The sequence below is a fragment of the Lobosporangium transversale genome, assembly GCF_002105155.1.
Source record: "Lobosporangium transversale strain NRRL 3116 chromosome Unknown BCR41scaffold_20, whole genome shotgun sequence".
NCBI classification, from domain to species: Eukaryota; Fungi; Mortierellomycota; class Mortierellomycetes; order Mortierellales; family Mortierellaceae; genus Lobosporangium; species Lobosporangium transversale.
This window is the reverse complement of record NW_019028998.1, coordinates 45,332-64,916: the sequence shown is the minus strand read 5'-3', so window position 1 is coordinate 64,916 and position 19,585 is coordinate 45,332. Positions and strand designations below refer to the sequence as shown.

The following is a 19,585-nucleotide window of genomic DNA, read 5'->3' as shown; positions in this document are numbered from 1 at the left end:
AGCCATATCCCGCGCAAGCTTCAATGAGAAACTTCACATTGTGTATCTCACAAACGACATTCTCTCGCATAGGTGAGCTGGGTGGCAAAAGACTGGCTGTAATACTGCGACATTATTCTACTGATCTTCGTTTTTTAACAATCTTTACTGCGTGCCATGATTGAGCGCATAGTGAGCGAAAACAACAAAGGTGGATCATGGATGCGATCTATCCACATCTTGTACCTATCTTACGTGTTGCTTACTTTTTCCCTGGTATTGATGATTCTCAAAGGCAGCGCATCATGAAGGTGGGACTACAATCGTACTCGGAATCTAAGGGCATGGATGGCTATTATATTTTTGGTATTGTTTTCGATGTGTATTTAGCATTCTATTATGGTCTATGCATTAGGTCCTGGAGATCTGGAGAAATAAGGAGTTTTTTCCAACGCATGTGGTCGATACTCTGGAGGCAAATGTAAGACGGCCTCCCTTTCTACAGCCACCGACTACTGGCAACACCTCTGTCCCTGTAATGCCTTCTGTAGCGTCATACACGTACCCACAGGTCCCTCAACAGATGCAATCTCCACCTCAGTTCCCTCCACAGCATCAACAGAGTCATCATCCTACTCAAGCTCAGCAACCTCCATACGCTCTTCAAATGCACCAACAGTTGCCATCTCCTCATCCTGCTCCATGGCCGTCTGCATCTGTTTCTTTATTACCTACACAGCCCCATCCCTACAATCCACCGCCTCATTCTTACACTCCACTCCCTTTTCTCCCAACGCCTCAACAACAGTTTGCACAAAACAGCGCCTCACCCATCCATCAACCCCCACAGCAAGTTATGCAACCCGGATTCCAGCATTTATCTTACCAGCAGCAACCACAGCATCCACAGCATCCACAGGTCATGCTGGCTTATCAGCAACCGTTGACTCCTACCCCAGGAATGTATCATTCTTCCCACTCACCTCCAGCTCTAAGCTCAACTCAAGCTCCAGGTCCAAACTTCGTCTCAGCACAACCTCAGCTGGCACCTGAACCTACTCATAGAGACGTGCTCACCCGCGATCTACCTGCTGGATTAATGATGTCAAAAATTGAGGTAAATCTTTTTATTTTTATTCTTTTAACGAAGTATACCTAGCAACTTATTCAATATCGAGACTGACTTATTTGGCATATCTTTGTATAGCCTGACGCTGAATATTATGAGCCTCTCCCAGCATATGTCTCCATACCGATGAAAAGTGATGCCATCTCTAGTACTGTTCTGGAACATTTAGCAAAGTTCCTTTCAAACTCTCCTTGTGTTGGGAACGGAAGTGAAATCACTGAAGACAATAGAAACAATGCGAACAGCATTAAGAATGAAGGCTGGGGTGACGGTTGTTTAGATGATTTCTATAAATCTGTGGCAGTGAAACGAAGATGCGCCTATTCTAAAGAACCTGTTAAAAGTCAGAAAGACTCTGAGCGCCGTGGGAGACATAGCAGGGGAAGCGAATCGAATAGCCGGATGCGGACATATGCACGCTCAAGGTCCAGAAGCAGATCTAGGTCAAGAAGGCGTTCTAGTTTACACTCATACTCTCGATCTCTTTCTCGAGGCAGATCTAGGACTCGATCATGGAGTAGATCACCGCCTTATCGTTCACGTAACCGAAAGTTCAGTCGGAGTAGGAATCGAGATAGAAGCGAGAGCAGAAACATATCGAGAAGTAAATCAAGGGATCGATCAAGGAGCAGAGGTAGAGAGAGTTATCGGTAATCAAAGAGATATAAAAATAGGTGGGATTGAGACTTCTAACGCTCAAAACACTATAAAGTGTTTTGGTTGTTCCGAGAAATATACATATGCTTTTACAATGATAACTCCCATTGGTAACAATACTTTTCTTGCATACATTCTTGCAAGTTGATTCTAAAAATGGGGATAGTTGCCGAATGCACTCATGAATCAGTGGTTGTCCCATCGTAATAATATGTAGTATTTAGGATAACGGGTTTGTCCACTCTGCAAATGAAACTACTTAACTAAGTATATACTAGATAGTATATATATATATATATACGTATATACCAAGGAGCCCACCTGGTTTGTTTTTCGATCACTTTTTCCACATGTCATCATCACGCACGTCAGACATATGCAAGTTGCAAGTGAGCAATTGGCCCATGCGTTCATTCCGATCACTCCACCGAACCGAATTTTTGATAATAAAAATGAACGTCTAACACTATTTTTTTTTTTTTTCACTAAACATCCATTTCCACTTCATTCATCCATTGTTCATTTCGCAGCAACATAAAACACAAAGACAAAATAAAGCAGCTATGACCGCTAGAGAGTTCGATATTGTTCTCTATGGTGCCACTGGATTTACAGGTCTTCGAACCTGCCAGGTATTTCCATGTTCAACATTGACAGCAGAGAAATGTGCGATAGCATATCTATTATCACTCATATTAATTAAGCCATTGACCCAAACTTACGCGTGATATAGTACTTGGCTCAAAACTACAAGCAAGGCGTGCGCTGGGCTATTGCAGGTCGCAGTATTCCCAAACTGGAAGAAGCCCGCCAAAAGCTCACTGCCATTGATCCAGCGCTCCAGGTAAATAAGTTCACAGTTTCCGAATTCCAGAGACTGCAGAATAGACTTCTGATACTATACTTGTTCGTCTACTCCACCTAACAGCTCGGTATTTTTTTATTTATTTAATTTCATCGATAGAACATGGTCATCATTAAAGCTGATGCATCCAATGTTGAATCACTAGGGGCTATGGCCGCCCGCACTAAGGTCGTGATTAGCACCGTTGGACCCTTTATGAAACATGGAGAGCCTTTAGTTGAAGCATGTGTTAAACAGAAGACACATTATGTTGACTCGACTGGCGAAAGCCCTTTCGTTCATGTAAGCAATTGTAGACTAATACGATAACACTGAGAAAAAAAGGAGGGAAAGGTTATTAATTTTTTTTTATTTGTGTAGAACATCATTCGGAAATACCATAAAGATGCTCGAGATAACAAGACTATTCTGGTCCCCCAATGTGGTTTCGACTCGGTTCCCTCCGAAATCGGTACAAAGATGTAAGTAAGGTGAAATGATATTCAAAACGGACCTCAGGTTTATTTGGTGGCTGTTGATTGATCATACCATTCCACAGGGTTGTAGATTATCTTCGCAAGGAATACAACCTTACCACTAAGTCTGTAAAGCTCTCTTTAGTAAAAGCACGCGGAGCAGGTGAGCATTGAGCACGATATTTTTTAAATGAGACACAGATATATGTGTTTTATATTGAAACTAATATGACGAATCCATGACATATTATGGCACAAATAAATAGCATCCGGCGGTACGCTAGCTTCCGTCTGTGAGGTAATAGAGAGTACGAACGAAGGGCTCGGACCTACGATGGACCAAAACTTGTTAGTACCAGAGGAGGTCGCCTCGAAGATCACTCCAGCAAAGGTTTCTGCGCCAACAATCTTTTACGATCATGACTTCCAGCAGTGGCAGGCCTATTTTTTCATGTCGTCATCGAACGAAAAAATAGTTAAGCGCAGCCATGGACTCGCCCTTGAGGCTGATGGTGTAGGGTATGGTCCCAATTTCAGCTACAGGTAAATATAGGTTATTATTTGGAGGCTGAATGTCAGCAATTCTATATCAACTTTTGACTCATTATTCTGCTGTTTTACTCATCTATATGAATATCAAGCGAGTCTATGTCAACCTCAGGGCTTTTTGCTGCCACTATCGCTACAATTGGTGTAGGTATTGGCGGTGCAGCTCTTGCAGTAGGCCCGATCCGTCGTTTCGTCCAGAAGCGATTCCTTCCTGCCCCAGGAACTGGTCCATCAGATGAAGACATTGCTAAAGGGCACTTCACCATCAAGGTTATAGGTGAAAGCGATGTCCCAGCCGATGTTTCAGGTACCTCTGCCGAATCGCATGCTCCTGTCAAAGTCATGGCTGTTGTTCAGGGCGGCGAGCCCGGCTATAGTGAAACATGCAAATATCTGGCAGAGAGTGCACTATGTCTTGTTCAGGATGAGGAGCGGATTAGATCCGAGAACAGAGTTCAGGGAGGAGTATTGACGCCTGCCTACGCATTTGGACAAGTTTTGGTGGACCGTCTCCGTTCCCACGATGCCAAACTGACAGTTTCACGTCTTTGAAAATGAATGTGTATCTCAATAAATGCTAAAATACTTTGCAAAATTGAAAAATGATAGTGGGAAATTTGCAACAGCATAACAGAAAACAAGCCACCAGTGCCTCAGTCAAATGCTTTTTTTTTTTTTTTTTTTTTTTTCTCATGAACATTCTCATTGTACAGTCAAAGACCATGCCTAGTCTAATTTCCCCCGCTGAGCGTGATTATATTCTTAAAGGCATCGAGTGCAATATTAGAGCAGATGGTCGCCAAAGGTCTGACTTTCGTGAGATCACACTCGAGACAAGCGTAGTTTCACAAACTAGTGGCTCTGCTCGTGTCCGTATTGCGGGAGGCTCTGATGTTCTTATCAGTGTAAAAGCAGAAATTGGACCTGTCCAAGTTGACCCAGAGACAGGCGATGGTGCGGATAAAGGCCAAATAATATGCAGTATAGAATGGCAAGTCACTTCAACTTAAACGAGGCAAATCAGCCATTAGGAGTAGCGGCTTTTCAGTCAATGCAGGAGCTCTTCTTTGTTTAAAACGGTTTACAGCATGCAGTATATTAAAACGAAGCATTTTGCTCGAATTTGACTTTTTTTAGTGCTCCAAGCGCATCACAGCAATTCGAAGGACGAGGGGCTGACGATCTCAATAACGAACTCACGCAGATGATGTCTCGATTCCTCTGCTCTAATAATACAGCTATTTCATCTTTATCGCCCACATGTTCAGGATCTGGAGGTATTGATTTATCCAAACTCTGCATTATCCCTGGGCAACAATGCTGGATTCTTTTCGTCGACGCTTTGGTTTTGGACTATGGTGGTAATCTTATGGATGCGATCTTCATGGGTGTACGTGCTGCTATTTATGACACCAAAATTCCAAAAACCGAAGTTCAGGATCTAGGAGATGGGCAGTTTGAGTTCGAGGTTCTGGATGATGAAGAGGATATAGATTTCGTGCACGGCAGGGAAGATATGCCCATTTGTATTACGCTTAATAAGGTAAATCGATATTGAAGACAAAAACCAGGAGCAAGCAATCTCTTTAGAGTTATATATTTACTTGATATCAGAGACTCTTAAACAGATGTATGATTTCTCAACTGCCAACTTCGCTTAATTTCCTAGATTGGCACACGGCATATTGTAGATGCAACACTATTAGAAGAGCTCTGCACGGAAGCAAAGCTTGTGGTTGCCGTAAATCGAGCTGGGGAGATCTGCGGATTACAGAAGAACCACGACGGAAGCATTGAGCCCAGTTTACTACTAGAGATGATTCAGGTATGATGGTCTCCAAGTTATGATCTTACAATGTAATCATGTGAACCTATCATCTTACTTTTTTTTTTTTTTTTTTTTTTTCGCCCTCTTTCTCGAAAAAAAAAAAAAAAAAAAAAAAAAAAAAAAAAGGTCGGTAAAACAATGGGACAAGCTTTAATCAAAAATCTTGATGCAAAAATTAAAGAAGAGGCAGAGAGCGACTTAACAAAGAGATTGCAGGGTGACCCTGCGCGGAAGCTGGGCTTCTTTGCGCAGTAGCTATTGACCAGATTAAGGCAATGAAGGGCGATATAGGCATTGTAGTGACACATAAATGCTCTTAATTCGACCATGGCAAGGAACTTGGTCAAGAAAAGCGAATACAAATAGAAGATTAAAAAAAAAGGGAAAAACTTGTACACAATAACGAACCTAATATGTCCAACAAGTGTGTCGTCTCTCTATTACTCCATGCAATTGCACGTCGTGCCACTCTACAGCATTGTAAACAGCATTACCTTGGAATTTGTGCAGTAAGGTAACCGGATTCTTTGAGGTGAAGTAATATCTTTTTGAAACATTGTTATTCTTATTGTCTTTAAGCAAGATATCCAGGACCAGTCAAGACAATATATCGTTTCAGTAAAGTCTCTCAGGCCATCTACAAAAGGAATGTAACTCTCAGGATACATTATACAGCTGCAATAAATATTCTCGAGAACTCTTAGCGTTATTGAATGAAATTTTACAGCCTTCACGAGTGGGGATATAATAATATTAGGATTCATGGAGAAGTGTATCTCAAGAGTTGTACTTTGTGTCTCTTTTATTATCTTCTCCATAGCCTCTCGTGGGGTCATTGATAGAGACATGACCTCGAATGAGCTTTCCTATCCAGTTACAATATTGCTCGCTTCCGGTATTGTAGCACAATTAATTTTCTGGAATGTGAGTTTGCTCAGTACTTTTTCCCATTTGTAAAATCAATTCCACAAACGGCTGCTAAAAAAGCCATAGAGTTAATGTCGAGCGGCGTTTACCACTCGAAAAAGCTGCTGCTATTGCCAGCTGAACATTTTCTGCCAAAAGAGAAAGCATACTCGTCAATAAGAGAGCGTCTTAGAAAGACCTCCAGTCAAGACCGGAGTATCTCAAAAACAATTTGAAATGGGATGCTCTTAAGACTGGCGTTGATGCTAAGAGCAAGGTCAACCAGCTTCTTTCACAAAACCGCATCTGCTCCGATAATCTAATGCTGTTTCGAAAGGCCGGTTTGATCGCGAAGAAACGTGTGAAGAGACCAGCTCCCATAAGGAAACATGTCAAAGGACGCTTACAATGCATTAAGGAGTACTAAGAATGAACAAAAGGGTGAGCAGGGTAGTATGGGTGGTATCTTTGATGATGTCTTAACGAGCTTCGTGAGTATATTTTTGGGACTAGGAGGCAATATGTCCTCAAAGACCTGCTCCAGATATCTAAGAGTGCATTGTTTTTTGACCTTGCTTGCTCTTGCTTGTAGGTGTTAGCCACTATCCTGCACAGGTCATAGGTTGATATCCGTTCTTACTTCATTTTAGAAGACAAAGAAATGTCGAGAAAGGGATGGCCTTGCAGTTTTAGAGTCCTTGCATTTTCAAAAGGGCCCATCTTGCACTTATGAGAAGGTAAAGGTTAATGGTCAAAAAACTGCAAAATGCTAAAGAACATGTGTTTGCTTCCTTTTTCTCACAAAGATCTCTCTTGTCTGGTCGGCATTGTCTTTTTTTTTATAAATCAGCATCCGGGCATTTGAATTATAGGTAATCATTAGAGCTAATTTGAGATGCAGGCCCCACAATTCGTAAATATGCTTGTGTTTAGTCGATTGCTACTTGCCGCTTTCTGTTCGCACATGTCCTAAACCAGAATTGATTTGTATATTTTTTTAAGGTATCTGAAGCTGTGGTGGTTATTGCATCTGAATCTATTGCTGAAGCAACAACATATTGGGATGGAAAACCACGCCGAGGAAGCATTCGGCCGGTCGGCACTCAAAGAGGATAATAGAAGATATTCTGGCTATGAATTAAATCTTAACCGTATTATGGCCGCTGATTCTAACGCTAGCAGTGGTAAATATGGGAATAGAAATGGCAGCAATAATTCTCCTGGCCAAGTCAGTGGAAGGAATGATCAGAAATCTGAAAAAACCAGGGGCAGAGGTCGGTTGTGCAAAATTGGTGGCAACAAAGGTCAACTACTGATCGACCCATGGCTCTCTACCAACACCGCAGAAGCAAAACATGAACTGATATCTACAGATATTGCGAAAAATCGAAGTGACAGCCAACCTCAGCATTCGAACATCCACAATAAGCTGCGAAGAGCCTCCTTTGGGAAGTCGAGGTTTGACCTTGAGCCCATGATCCTCATGTCGACTTCTGCATCAACACTTGATTGTACGCGAAGCGAGAGCCCAGGATTCAGACTGGCTTCGCCGAAAAAACGTCGTGACGAAGTAGTTGAAGTCGTTTGCTCAGATCAGGAGGAGACAATCCTTGGTGATTCACAACTTGAGCCGCTATGTATGACCCATAGAGAGTCAGATTTTAGGACCAAAGACAATAAAAAGGTTTCCTTAACTTCAAGGAGTAGAGCCACAAGGAAGACTTTGGTAAGAGCGTCTGTACTTGTATCGAAAGTTTTAAGTCTGAGTGGGCTTCAAAGATTTCTTAGACCGGAAGACTGTATGAAATATCATTTAGGTGCGATCAAAAGCCTTCCAGCTTCCTATTAATATCATATCCAGCAGTGATGACGACAATGATCAACTGATGGATTCGCCCGTCATCCATCATATAACATCTAAGGAAGCTTTGGACTTGAGCGAGGATGATCTTGATGAACTTTCCATGGAGACCGGCAAGAGCATATTCAGGCAGATTTCGCGCATCCCGAGGTCTGTCCGCCATCCAACCGCGGATGACATTATACCACAGCCACTTGCACCCTCAAGGACACCATCTTTAACCGAGCCTTTGGGGTCTGCAAATAAGATGCCATGGTCAATCACAGAAGGTCCTGACAAAGACATCGTGCTCTCGACACCAACTTCAAAGCAAAGGATCCGTCAATATAACATAGTCCTTGATTCCGAAGATGAATACTCCGAGACTGAAACCACGTCAGATCTATGGCTGTCCAGGGAGATAAGAGCTTCTGCCCACTCAGCTCATTTGGATCTGCCTCGGACTGATTATGTTCTTGAAGGGGATGAAAGAAAGAGTGTCTCGCGTTTTGTTATTTCTGATTCTGAAGCTGAAATGGATTCATCTGATGTAGCCTCATCGGGACGAAGCCATGTTTTCTCTGCCTCAAGGTCACAATTTAAAGAGCGTGATGAAGCATGTACGCAGGAGTATCTCATTGAAAGCCAAGAGTCTTGCATTATTTCAAGAAGATACCTCGCTTCACAGGACTTGAACACACAAACATCACATCCAATCACCAAGCTGACTAAACCTCGACCTCTAATATTGAATATTCCTTCTGATGAGGACCTTGCCACGGACCTAAGGAAGAAACCAAAGCATGGTGGCCTAGCAGATACTAAAAAAAAACAGAGGAAGTTAGAGCAAATACCAAGGACCAAAGAAACTTTAGGAGAGGTACTGTTGTCACTCTCACCAGAATTATCGCCGTACTGCGATGCAGACCGTGATACAGTAAAGGAAAACCATATATTGAAATCATCTTCCAACCATCCAACACTTGAGCAAAATGCAAGGTCTTCATTGAGGACAGGACATGCCTCTCAACGTCGGAATATAAAACAAGCGCTAGCTTCAGACTGGACATACAGCAGAAATAATGAAACGGCGCAATCAGCGAGCAATGTGTCCTTCGAGGACAGAAATGATGATGCACCCTTGGCAGGCCCGCGTACGAGACGGCGATCCGAACGACACTATATGGCTTCATCTCCTAAGAAGATTAAGCTTTCAGAGATTACGCCTGATGTTTCAGCCATGGAATCGGCATTGAGAGCAGCAGCAGCGTACACATGCCAGCAGGATGAAGTCAACAATGTACATACACTTGAAACTATTGAGTCATTCTCAACCCACTCCGAATCACCGCAATTGCTGACACAGTTTCACCCCAGTACACAGTTCACCATCTCTCAAAGTGAGGACATTGAAGACTTTTCAGATGATCAAAGGACACAGAGAGCGGAGCGTGAGCAAGTAAGGCACAGAGCGCGGCGATATAATGGCTTGAGACTCCTAGCTCGTCGAGATCTAGCGCTTCCTTTCAAAGACTCAGGGACGAACCTACCGGCGAGCTATGACAGGTCTCAAGCCTATTTATTTCAGCGACAGGGGAAACCAGATTATAGAACTCAACAGAAAGGGCAGGCTCATAGAATTCACGAGAAATTGGAACAAGAGCAGGAGAGCTACAGTTTTGAAGGGATCTCACCTACCCTATCCCAAGAGCCGATGAATAAGTGTCCTATCTGCGATACTATGGTACCCATTGAGGAGTTGAACGAACATGTCGATGCAGAGTTGCTTGCTATGGAGAAGCAGAAGAATGATGATATGGTGAAACGAGATGAAGCCATTGCTCTCGCTTTGGAGAAAAGTTACCAAGACCGAAGCCAGGGGCAGGATATAGATGTCTGCGAAGGCACACCATCACATAACCGCCTTGTGTATGGGCTGCCCCATATCAACTCTGTTTCTCCTGATGCTGCAAATAGACCAACGTCTAGCGATTGTCTGGATTCAAACTCTCCTAGGACGCCCGTCAAAGCTCCGCAAAACGCTGTAGTTTCACTGGAGACGCCTACTCAAAAAGTGGACAGTCTTACTCTCGAATCGCCTCGTCAAGGATCAAAATTCAATGATCACAGTCGTCTTAGGAGCACGGATACTTCGAAAGCATTCATTCAAAAGGCAGGCGAAGATGATTCTGCGATCTTGAGTGAAAGGCCTCTGACAGAGGCCGAAACCGCCTACATGTCTGAATATGAAAGTCAGTCGAGTCAAAGCGCATTTAAAATCCAACCTGGTCAGGTCCTTCCTGAGTCTTTACCATCAGCATCAGAGAGCCCTTTTCGCTGGAGAAAGTCCACTTATACTCAAAAATCAGAACCGATCACACCACAACCATTAAGCAAAGACGAGACCAGTAACAGCCTGCCAGTGCCAACCATGACTTCTGGCGAAGTCTCTCAGAACGGCGATAATGACCTGGAGGACTTCTTAGACATGCCCGAGCCATCCTCCATGGTGAATCGCTCTTTTAAGTCTTCCAACAAAGCGCCTGCAACGACCAAGTATTCGGACATATCAACTAGGACCAAATCTCGATCCAAGACGAGGAGCCCTATTAAGAAGAGGTCATCCAAGTCAATGGTGCTACTCGATGATTCTGATGAGGAACAGCGTGTTGGTGATGATAATCCAACTCGTGGAACAATGAGATCGAAGAAAGGATCAAAACCAAAGTCGTCAGTACTAGATGATCTACTCCCAATATCAGCCCGTGAGCGGCGTCAGCAGTTACTCAAGCGGAACCACGGTCGCTCCCGCACAACTACACTTGATGAAGATGACGATATTGAAATTGGGCGTCGGCATCCGATGACAGGAAACCTTTGGAGTCAAGAAAATGATCTACTTATGTTGGAGCATCTAGACCAACGCCAAGTTAAAGGAGTAGGACTAGGTGGTGTCGTTGGTGGCATCGGTGCTATCCCTGGTTCACTCACCATATCCAAGACCGCTAAGGTAGCCGCGACGACATTAAAGAAGCTGTTTGAGACTAGCTCCGAAGGGAGTCCAGCGCAAGTGCAAACATCGTTTAATTCCTCCTCTTCAATAGAAACTTTAAATCCGAATGCCATTTTGCAAGAAGGGAGCTTGTCTTCGCTAGGCAGCTATGGGTTTCAAAGTCAAGACTGGTCGGATAAGGGGAGACATTCACATGAAAATGATAGATTAAGACAATACGTAGGGCTTGGCAATACATTGGACCACGCTGAAATCACGGAGGCTGAAGGACATGATCAATGCGAGGGACTTGATTCTGTTCTTGAGGATTTTGTGGACTTGAGGAAGCGACGCGATGATCCAGCCATGGCAATGTACTTTGCACAATTCGATGAAGGTGCCGTCCATACTAGAGCTCGCGGTAATAGTAAACGGACACGATCTTCTACAGCAGGCAAGAAGAAAGGAGTAACTTTTGGGCCTGGAGTTGGCCCGATGCCCATTGCAATGAATACCGTTTCTTGTTCGGAATCCGCAAGTCCTCAGGCTGGATTACCCGCCCATGGAATATCGAGACGAGCAACCTCTACTAATACTGTTGATCAGGACCGATATGGCGCGAGGTCAGTCCTCTTTGGAAGCCATGCTACGACAGCTAATGGAAGTATGGCAATTCGCAGCAAACCCACTCAGACCTTTGTTCCTGGGAGGGGTAGACCTAAAGAGAAATCCAGTTCAAAGAAGCCGTGGGCACTATGGCGAGGACGAGGACGAGGACGAGGTCGAGGTCGAGGTCGAGGTTGAGGTTGAGGTTGAGGTCAAGTGGGAGGACAGGACCAGAGGTGGAGAATAACTATGAATTACAGACATGCGTGTTTGCCTGTGTTGCAATCCAAAATATGCTGGATAATCTATTAAAACCAATGTTGATCTACAATCTTTCATCGCACAATGAATCATTGTGACACAAAATGCGTTAGAAGTGGCTCATTCCTCATAGCTATATAATGTGTAGTTCTTAAAACGCTAGATCCCTTTCTTTTCAATATCTTTATTTCCAATTTCACTGATCTGACATTTCTCCACAACTCGCCATGGCCCATTCTCCAAGCACTGGACTACCAGGCTCAGCATTCACAACAAGAACACGTCGCGAGCTTGCTGAAGCAGCGGCAGCCACGCATGAAGTAAATTCAGCAAACAATAATGTTTCATACAAGGTTCTATATCTGAAGCTTCACGGCATGGCTGCGACCACGCGCGCTATCCTTGCGGTTTCTGGTGTGAAATGGGAGAACATCTATCCTAGTGTAAGAGTGCAAAAAAAAAAAAAAAAAAAACGAGTATTTTATTGAATGATTCCGGCACACCATTTATTATCATCTTTTTATATTTGATATTCGGCTATATCTCTTACAATGATGTTGCCTACTTTTGCTCTGTCAGGATTGGGTGTCCGAAAAGCCTCATACCCCACTTGGAGTAATGCCCATTCTTTACGAAATCCATCGTTCCAGTCCATCCTTACCCTCTACTAACCCTGGCCTTGTCCTCGAAATTCCGGAGTCGGAGGCTATAGAGCGCTATCTGGCGAGAAAGTTTGGTCTGTTGGGACAAGATGAATGGGAAGAAACTGCTATCAATGTATTCTACTCCTCTTCGAACGCCATCATGTCATTTTACATAAATAAGGTTCTTCTTGCATTTCCAGATATAAAACAGCGCGAATTGGAGAAATTCCTGACTAAAGACTTACCTGTATGGATCTCGCAACATGAGAAATGGCTAGCCAAAAACGGAAATAATGGACATTATGTTGGCGATCAGGTTCGTATAGATAACAAAAAAATCCCACGAGATTGTATTCAAGACAATGATAGCAGTAGCGTTAACTCGCGTATATTATACAGCTTTCACTTGCAGATATACGCTCCGTGATTTGTCTGGAACGATTCATGGCAATTCCAGAGTGCAATCCTCAAACCAATAGTGAACGTAATATGTTCTCGTTAGCTACCCCGGGTCTGTTCAAACTCAAACAAGTCCTTGACAGCCGTCCAGGCTATGCAGCCTGGATTTCTTCTGAAGAATTCAACACCATCACAGCTTCAACTAAACAACGTCTTTCTGTTTTGTCAGGATAATGTATAGATATAGAAATATACATGTTGAGACCAACCTATTTATTATGAATCTGATAAAGGTCATCATTTTGAGTAGCATTGGTGCTAGTATTTTAAATAACAATGGTATATAAATAAGCCCTGGGAAGTCCCTTCATGACCTATTATTCCCAGAAAGAAAACCACGCCTCACAGGCTTTCCTCCTGCCATTGATCGGCTGACTTTACGAGGGCCTTCAACCCCGTTCATCAACCCTGATTTGCCCATACCGAACCCCGCAACTCCAGAGGTCGCGGCCACTACTGGGATAAAGTGCGCAGTAGTGTCGACATCTGAGAATAATGGGTCTTTTTGATTAGATATTGTTTGCGTCTTCAAAAGCCCTGCCGAAGAAGCTTGCGCACTGTTGTCGATATCATTCAAGTTATTGTTTTTGTCATCTGTATGATGGGAGATGGTCTCATCTCCACACTCGTTGTCCATGTCTGACGCAGATCTCTTGACACGTATAGCTTGCACTCCTGTCACCACATGGCTAAGACTAGTCGAGTCCCGTTTCATGTAGCTGCCTTGGTTGACTGTTGTTAACTGTGTGCTCGTATTATCCTCTTTCTCAATTTCCTGTCCAAATGGCGACTGTGAAGAGCTTTTAGACGGCGACTTTGTTTGTATGCCAGTGGAATGAATGGTTTTCATAACATGGACGTAACTGTCATTGTCGGTCGTGCTAGTTTTTGATGTTGCATCGACCTCAGGGCCCGCTATCTGTGAAGCATACACATTCCTTGGTCCTTGGTCTTGTACAAATGAGGTCATTATGTTATTGCCTAGATCAGAAAGTCCCTTGGGATAAGTGCCCTGGTCCGTCGTATAAGTCTTGACGCAACCTAGTTCGCGAAATTCTTTCAACAATTCCTGTGACGGCCTAGTACGGCCCCATGTGCGAGGATATTGATATTCTCTACGTGCAGGAGTTCTCTCTCTCGAATTATCCACTTTGAATTTATGGAGCACAAGCTCTTCCGTCTCTTTTTGAGTTGTTCCCAGACTCTGATTAGCATTTTCACGAAATTTCTGAAGTTGTTCTATTGCAGTCACCACCTAAAATGGATGGAGCAATTCAGGATAAAATTCAGCATTTATCGTTATGAAAAGTGATACAAGGGGCAGATTATCATTCATATGATGAGGCCTTACTTCGCGGGAAGTTGTATTATACACTGACTCTGCGTTTGTAGTGGACGTTGAAGTACGTGTTTTTAAATCCTGCAGCGCAGCGATGGTGTGGTCCGAGGTCTGCGAAAAGACCTTGGCAGTAGCGGCTCGTTGCGACTGCAGCTCATCGTAACCCTTCAAAACTCTCGTACCCACGTCGAGCATTCGCGTTTGCACGGTCGCCTGCTGTGACTGCAAATCACTCCTGATATGTGAACCCAAGGCGTGTGCTTGGGCGACAAATTCATGTTTATTGTCGGTAATCCTGGACATTGCTTTATCGCTTTCTTGTCCAAGAGCACTTCTTGAATCGGTGAGAGCCTGTATATTTTTGATCCCTGTCCGCTCGAATTCAGTCAACCATGTCCGCTGCTGTGAGTGAGTGTCTGCCAATCTCAAGGCGGAGTCTTCCAGCTTATTATGTGTATTAGAGAAATATCCCATCAGGGTATTGGCCTGACTATCTAGGAATTCATCTACCAGATCCCCAATCTTCGTCAGTAGATGCCTTTTAATCTCATCCTTCGCGGCCTCTTGCTCCTTCAGCTGCTGTCGTAATGCTCGATTCTGAAGCATCATGTGCTCAATCTCGCTGCGGGTGACTTTATCGTACTTATCAAGCGCATGTTGATGAGCCTCGAAGCTCTCCTTGGAAAGCCTTGTCGAATCATCAATCACTTTTAGGGCCTGCCTCTTCGTGACTTCTTGGTGTTGTTCGACGAATTCAGTAAATTCTATGAAAGTCTTTTTCAAGTCCTCGAAGCCCTCTTGAGCATTCAACTTCAAAATTTCAATCCGTGAGCTCAAAAATTCAATCACTTCCGATCGTAGAGTGACAAACTCCTGCTTGAGTGCCTGAACCTTTTCCAACATACTGTTTTCCTGGGCATCGAAGGACTCTACAGCGTTTGAAATGCGCTCCATTTGTACACTCAAAAATGACTGCATGCTCTCTGCTTCGGCCACCGTATCTTGGGACGCCTTGTCTACTTTGCATTTAACCGAGGCTAAGAGATCAACTTGGCCTATACCAAAGCTCTGAACACGCTCCTTGAGCTCTCCAGAGAGACCTATTAGCTTCTTCTGAAACCCTTTTAATGCTAATTGGTTCTCATGCTCAATCACATCCTTCCTATCCAGTGCCTTATAAAGATCATCGATATCCTTAACACTTTCAATAATAGTTGCACGAAGCTCTGCAGCAACAGTATTGAGCTCATTCTCGGTGTGAGCATGGGCTTGGTGCAATATTACCTCCTCCTCCAAGACCTGTTTGGTTTTAGTCAGCTCGTTCTGTACCTCCTGTAATTCAATGCGTTTGGATTTTAGTTCTGATTTTGATATACTAAGCTTGAGTTCTGTTGCCGAAAGCGCCTTCATATTTTCCCTATACTTCTCCTCTATGCGAGCAAGCTCCTTCGCGACCATGTCTGCTTGCTTCTGTGTCTCGCCTACTAAATCCTTGTTACTAGTATTTTCATCGAGAAGCGCCTGATAGGACTCCTGCGTCATGAAAACTCCATTTTTTTCTCGAGTTGCCTAAAGATTTTCAAAATAGAGAGGCATATACCAGAGCATTTAGCATACATCTTTTTTTTTTTAAAAAAAATACTCGGTGTATGCGGCTTACGTTCAAATCGGCTTTTAAGCGGTCGATTTCGAGAAGGTATTCCTTGATAAGTGTCTTCTTTGACATTTTCTGATTGACTTCAGGGGTGTTCTTAATGTTTTTGGCTCTGTTTGCATAGTTTAGGGTGCTAATTGTCTCCTCCAGACATGATTTGGCGGGTGATATAGTGGCGATGATACATGTTTTTGTCTTGCCTCCAAGCGAATCCTCAAGAAGCCTGGTCAATTTGCTCTCTCTTTTTTTTTTTTTTTTTTTTTTTTATAAAAAAAAAGAAAAAAGAGACGTAAGCAGTTGCTTTTCATATTGAATGCATGGGCTCAGTACTGAATCTCTCACCTGTATGGAATGTGCTGTGATCTCTCTACTAGAGAATTAATAACCCGCCCTAAAGTTAATAAGCTTTGATTAATCCGTCCTGCTTCCTTTGCTTGAATTGCTTCCGCTCCCGACCGTGCGATATTCTCAGAGCCTGCAAGGTCAACCAGGTTTAGTTTCCCAATCTTTAAAAGCTCCTCGCCATCATCTGTGGCCTCTTTGACGTGCACAGTGATTGAAAACACTCCGTGGGATCGACTAGACTTATCGTTGCTCTTTGTGGAAGCAACAGTGCGTTTGGCACTACCCTTCCTCAACGCATCAATACCCTGCGCTGGAGTAAACACGGATACTTCCTCGAGACCTTGAATAAGAGGACCTTGCTTTTTGATGTTATCAAAGATCTTGACCACTTTTCGGTCATCATCTGGTGCCAAAAGGTCTTTGACTTCCTCATTGTAGAGCTCTAGAAATGACACGCGAACCGAAAATTCCGTATCCTTATTTTCCAGGGCTGCAAACAAGCTATAAAGTGTTCTGGGGATGATACCAGCATCCCTTGAGCATTCTCCAAAGTTGTCACGGAGATCACCTTCCATAGTAAATGTCTTTCCAGTGCCGGTTTGTCCATAAGCAAAAATCGTACAGTTGTAGCCAGTAAGTACTTCCTCAAGGATAGGCGTCACAACTTCGCTATAGATGCATTCTTGGTCAGAGTACAAGAAGACGCGATCAAAGCTGTATGATTTTGACGGTGCTCTATCGCCAAGTGTCGATGGTACCAAGATCTCTTTGTTTTGGGCTTGTACTGCTATTGGTGAATTCTCCCTGACCTCTCGTTCATTGCGTGATCTGATTCATGCCAAAATAAAAAATAAAAACATATGCTTTTTAGCACTTTGGGTCGTATATAAAATCCAATGAGGATATGATGTACTCATACCTTATTCTAACGACTACCTGAATGTTGAGTTCCTTATTAGCTGTAGAATTAGTTTGTTGATGATTTTGTCCATTGATGCGGTGTGTAAATGAATGCTGAAATTGGTGTGATGCAGCCGATGCCTTGGCTTGAACATTATTTGAATCAATTGAAGAAATAGATTCGGATGAAGTTCTCCAACGAATCGGAGTCGTGATGCTATCAGCTTCGGTTGGTCTGCAGGTACTTTGCTTTTGAGGGGCAGAGGCAGCTTGCGAGCGGGCAGCGCCATTTCTTTGCCCAAACATTGTGTATATGGTGCTAGGCGTCGCGAAAGCTTTTGTCCACGGTCTATTGCTTATTTCGTTTTGTGAATGTCCTTGCTTACAGAGAAAGTAATGAATCGATGCCTGATGCTGTTAAAATTCACAAGCGAGTGAAATGTTGGCAAATTAAAACATTAGAAGTCGGCCAAGATAAATTTTGTAGTTTACCGAATTTTATGCCAGAAATGATTGAGCAAGAAAATATTTTGGCTAATTCATCCCTCAGTTTGCCTTTTATTTTGGTATGAATAGCGTGTTTTGCAATATTACTAAAGTCATCGCGCGCTATGATCCAGCATTATGCTAGAGGCTGGTAGCGCATAAGCTATTCCCACAGGCGATAGGCATTCTCTAGCACAAGGTCCCCAACCACACGAACCATCTGTAAGCCTTCTTGCGCAGAGAGAACAGGTGTTGAAGTCATGTCTTTGATTGTCAACCTTGAAGCTTCTGTTGCGAAGAACTGAATATACTCTTTCACCATATTCTTAACGAGCTCCTTCTGAATTTTCATGTAATACTCTTGTCGAACAGCTGGTTTCATCTCTTCCGCTTCATCCTCTGTTGATTTCTGCTGTTGATAATGGACGTAATTGCCATCATCTTTTGATACATCAGCTTTTCTTGGATCAGATGATTGCTTCGCAATCATTGCAATAGCAATCGACATGTTTAGTGTACATTGAATTGCTTTTAATGAAAGAGCCCTCAACTCAGGTATCTCGTACCGCTCGGATATCCGATACAAGTCTTCAAAATACACCACATCGGATTGACGTCCTTTCTGTTGATGCCCCTCATTTGTTTTTACCTTTCCGATAGCCACAGGTCCCTGAGCTTGTTGGGTTGATATTGTGGAATGCAGAGATGATACGATTTGCTTATTTCTTCGTGAATGCTTTTCGATTAATAAACGTCCAGTATATATGAATCGAAGCATGACGCGAAATACTGGTGGTCTAAACTCTGTTATCATACAGTTGATGACACGAAAGGCTGTGGAACCACGCCAACTATTTCCTGCTACCTCCGCCAAGCGCTGCGCAAAATATTGACTTCTACAAATCATTGAAGAGTGAGCTTGGATAGTGATGATCTCTTCATGGGATTCGTATGCTGGGAACTGAAAGAAAATATCAGGGAGGTCGTTAGGTAAATACTGAACTGGATCAAAGAATGTGTCAATATCCATGAATGTAAAAAAAATGGGACGTCCCAGGAAACGTGCGTAGGATATATCTTGAGTATAGAAGCTAATCCTGAACTTGTACCGGTCATTTCTAAGCACACGGTTTGGCTGTAGTCGGACTACGCTTGGATCGTTAATATCTGGGCTCTGAGTTACTCCTCTGCGTATCTTCTACGCTAGACTCCTTTCAACACACCGAACACACCGTACCTTTGATGAATTCACCATTCAAGATGCAATCGCCATCCATCTGGGCAAAAAGGAGCTCGGATAGTGTTGAGTCTGAACGGACTTTGATGCTTCTAATACGGCGTATAAGCTCACACGCAGGATTGAGTGTCATTATATTGTCATTATCGGTGCTGTAAGTTCCTTCTTCTGAGATCCCACCAAGGTATTTGATTGGTATCCACTTGAGTGATAATGAGAGCTGAGTAGTGTTTTGATAATGCCGCTTAGTCTCCTCGAAAACGCAATGCCAGCGTCCATTTAAGCTCAAGTTGGTGGAGGCTTTATCAAAAGTACGGACGATGGTCTGGACTGGCAGCGGCCTTACGGCTAAAGAGCTGCTCTCGAACTGAGAACAAACAACACTGAACGTAAGCGTGGATACGTAATTCTGCTCTGAAATAGGCTCCATAAGGAAAAAGGGAAGAATGAGCTA

The 19,585-nt window shown here is 43.4% G+C and overlaps 7 protein-coding genes across 7 annotated transcripts; 5 read left to right on the top strand and 2 right to left on the bottom strand.

The window, feature by feature from the left end:
- Positions 1-369: 369 nt before the first annotated feature.
- BCR41DRAFT_77224 (hypothetical protein) lies at positions 370-1,871 on the top strand. The gene is made up of 2 exons (XM_022031014.1): positions 370-1,096; positions 1,187-1,871. Exons 1-2 carry the CDS (start codon positions 518-520, stop codon positions 1,760-1,762), a joined length of 1,155 nt encoding a protein of 384 aa, XP_021880968.1. The 5' UTR covers positions 370-517; the 3' UTR covers positions 1,763-1,871.
- A 386-nt stretch (positions 1,872-2,257) lies between these two features.
- On the top strand, positions 2,258-4,212 carry BCR41DRAFT_354182 (saccharopine dehydrogenase). Its single transcript, XM_022024268.1, has 7 exons — positions 2,258-2,397; positions 2,499-2,609; positions 2,730-2,912; positions 2,991-3,091; positions 3,169-3,248; positions 3,352-3,628; positions 3,727-4,212. The coding sequence occupies exons 1-7, from the start codon at positions 2,329-2,331 to the stop codon at positions 4,184-4,186; spliced, it is 1,281 nt and encodes a 426-aa protein (XP_021880967.1). The 5' UTR covers positions 2,258-2,328; the 3' UTR covers positions 4,187-4,212.
- A 128-nt stretch (positions 4,213-4,340) lies between these two features.
- On the top strand, positions 4,341-6,123 carry BCR41DRAFT_322971 (ribosomal protein S5 domain 2-type protein). Its single transcript, XM_022021489.1, has 4 exons — positions 4,341-4,625; positions 4,772-5,177; positions 5,304-5,459; positions 5,589-6,123. The coding sequence occupies exons 1-4, from the start codon at positions 4,357-4,359 to the stop codon at positions 5,715-5,717; spliced, it is 960 nt and encodes a 319-aa protein (XP_021880966.1). The 5' UTR covers positions 4,341-4,356; the 3' UTR covers positions 5,718-6,123.
- A 1,042-nt stretch (positions 6,124-7,165) lies between these two features.
- On the top strand, positions 7,166-12,106 carry BCR41DRAFT_354180 (hypothetical protein). Its single transcript, XM_022024267.1, has 3 exons — positions 7,166-7,240; positions 7,371-8,094; positions 8,186-12,106. Exons 2-3 carry the CDS (start codon positions 7,432-7,434, stop codon positions 12,002-12,004), a joined length of 4,482 nt encoding a protein of 1,493 aa, XP_021880965.1. The 5' UTR covers positions 7,166-7,240; positions 7,371-7,431; the 3' UTR covers positions 12,005-12,106.
- A 188-nt stretch (positions 12,107-12,294) lies between these two features.
- BCR41DRAFT_386692 (hypothetical protein) lies at positions 12,295-13,344 on the top strand (the record flags this gene model as incomplete). Its single annotated transcript, XM_022027820.1, has 3 exons — positions 12,295-12,510; positions 12,647-13,027; positions 13,111-13,344. The coding sequence occupies 3 exons, from the start codon at positions 12,295-12,297 to the stop codon at positions 13,342-13,344; spliced, it is 831 nt and encodes a 276-aa protein (XP_021880964.1).
- A 28-nt stretch (positions 13,345-13,372) lies between these two features.
- On the bottom strand, positions 13,373-17,901 carry BCR41DRAFT_322970 (hypothetical protein). The gene is made up of 5 exons (XM_022021488.1): positions 17,428-17,901; positions 16,506-17,336; positions 16,170-16,404; positions 14,522-16,078; positions 13,373-14,425 (listed from the first exon to the last, which is right to left on the bottom strand). The coding sequence occupies exons 1-5, from the start codon at positions 17,712-17,714 to the stop codon at positions 13,478-13,480; spliced, it is 3,858 nt and encodes a 1,285-aa protein (XP_021880963.1). The 5' UTR covers positions 17,715-17,901; the 3' UTR covers positions 13,373-13,477.
- A 156-nt stretch (positions 17,902-18,057) lies between these two features.
- Positions 18,058-19,561, bottom strand: BCR41DRAFT_396568 (hypothetical protein; the record flags this gene model as incomplete). Its single annotated transcript, XM_022028821.1, has 2 exons — positions 18,058-19,040; positions 19,132-19,561. 2 exons carry the CDS (start codon positions 19,559-19,561, stop codon positions 18,058-18,060), a joined length of 1,413 nt encoding a protein of 470 aa, XP_021880962.1.
- Positions 19,562-19,585: the final 24 nt, after the last annotated feature.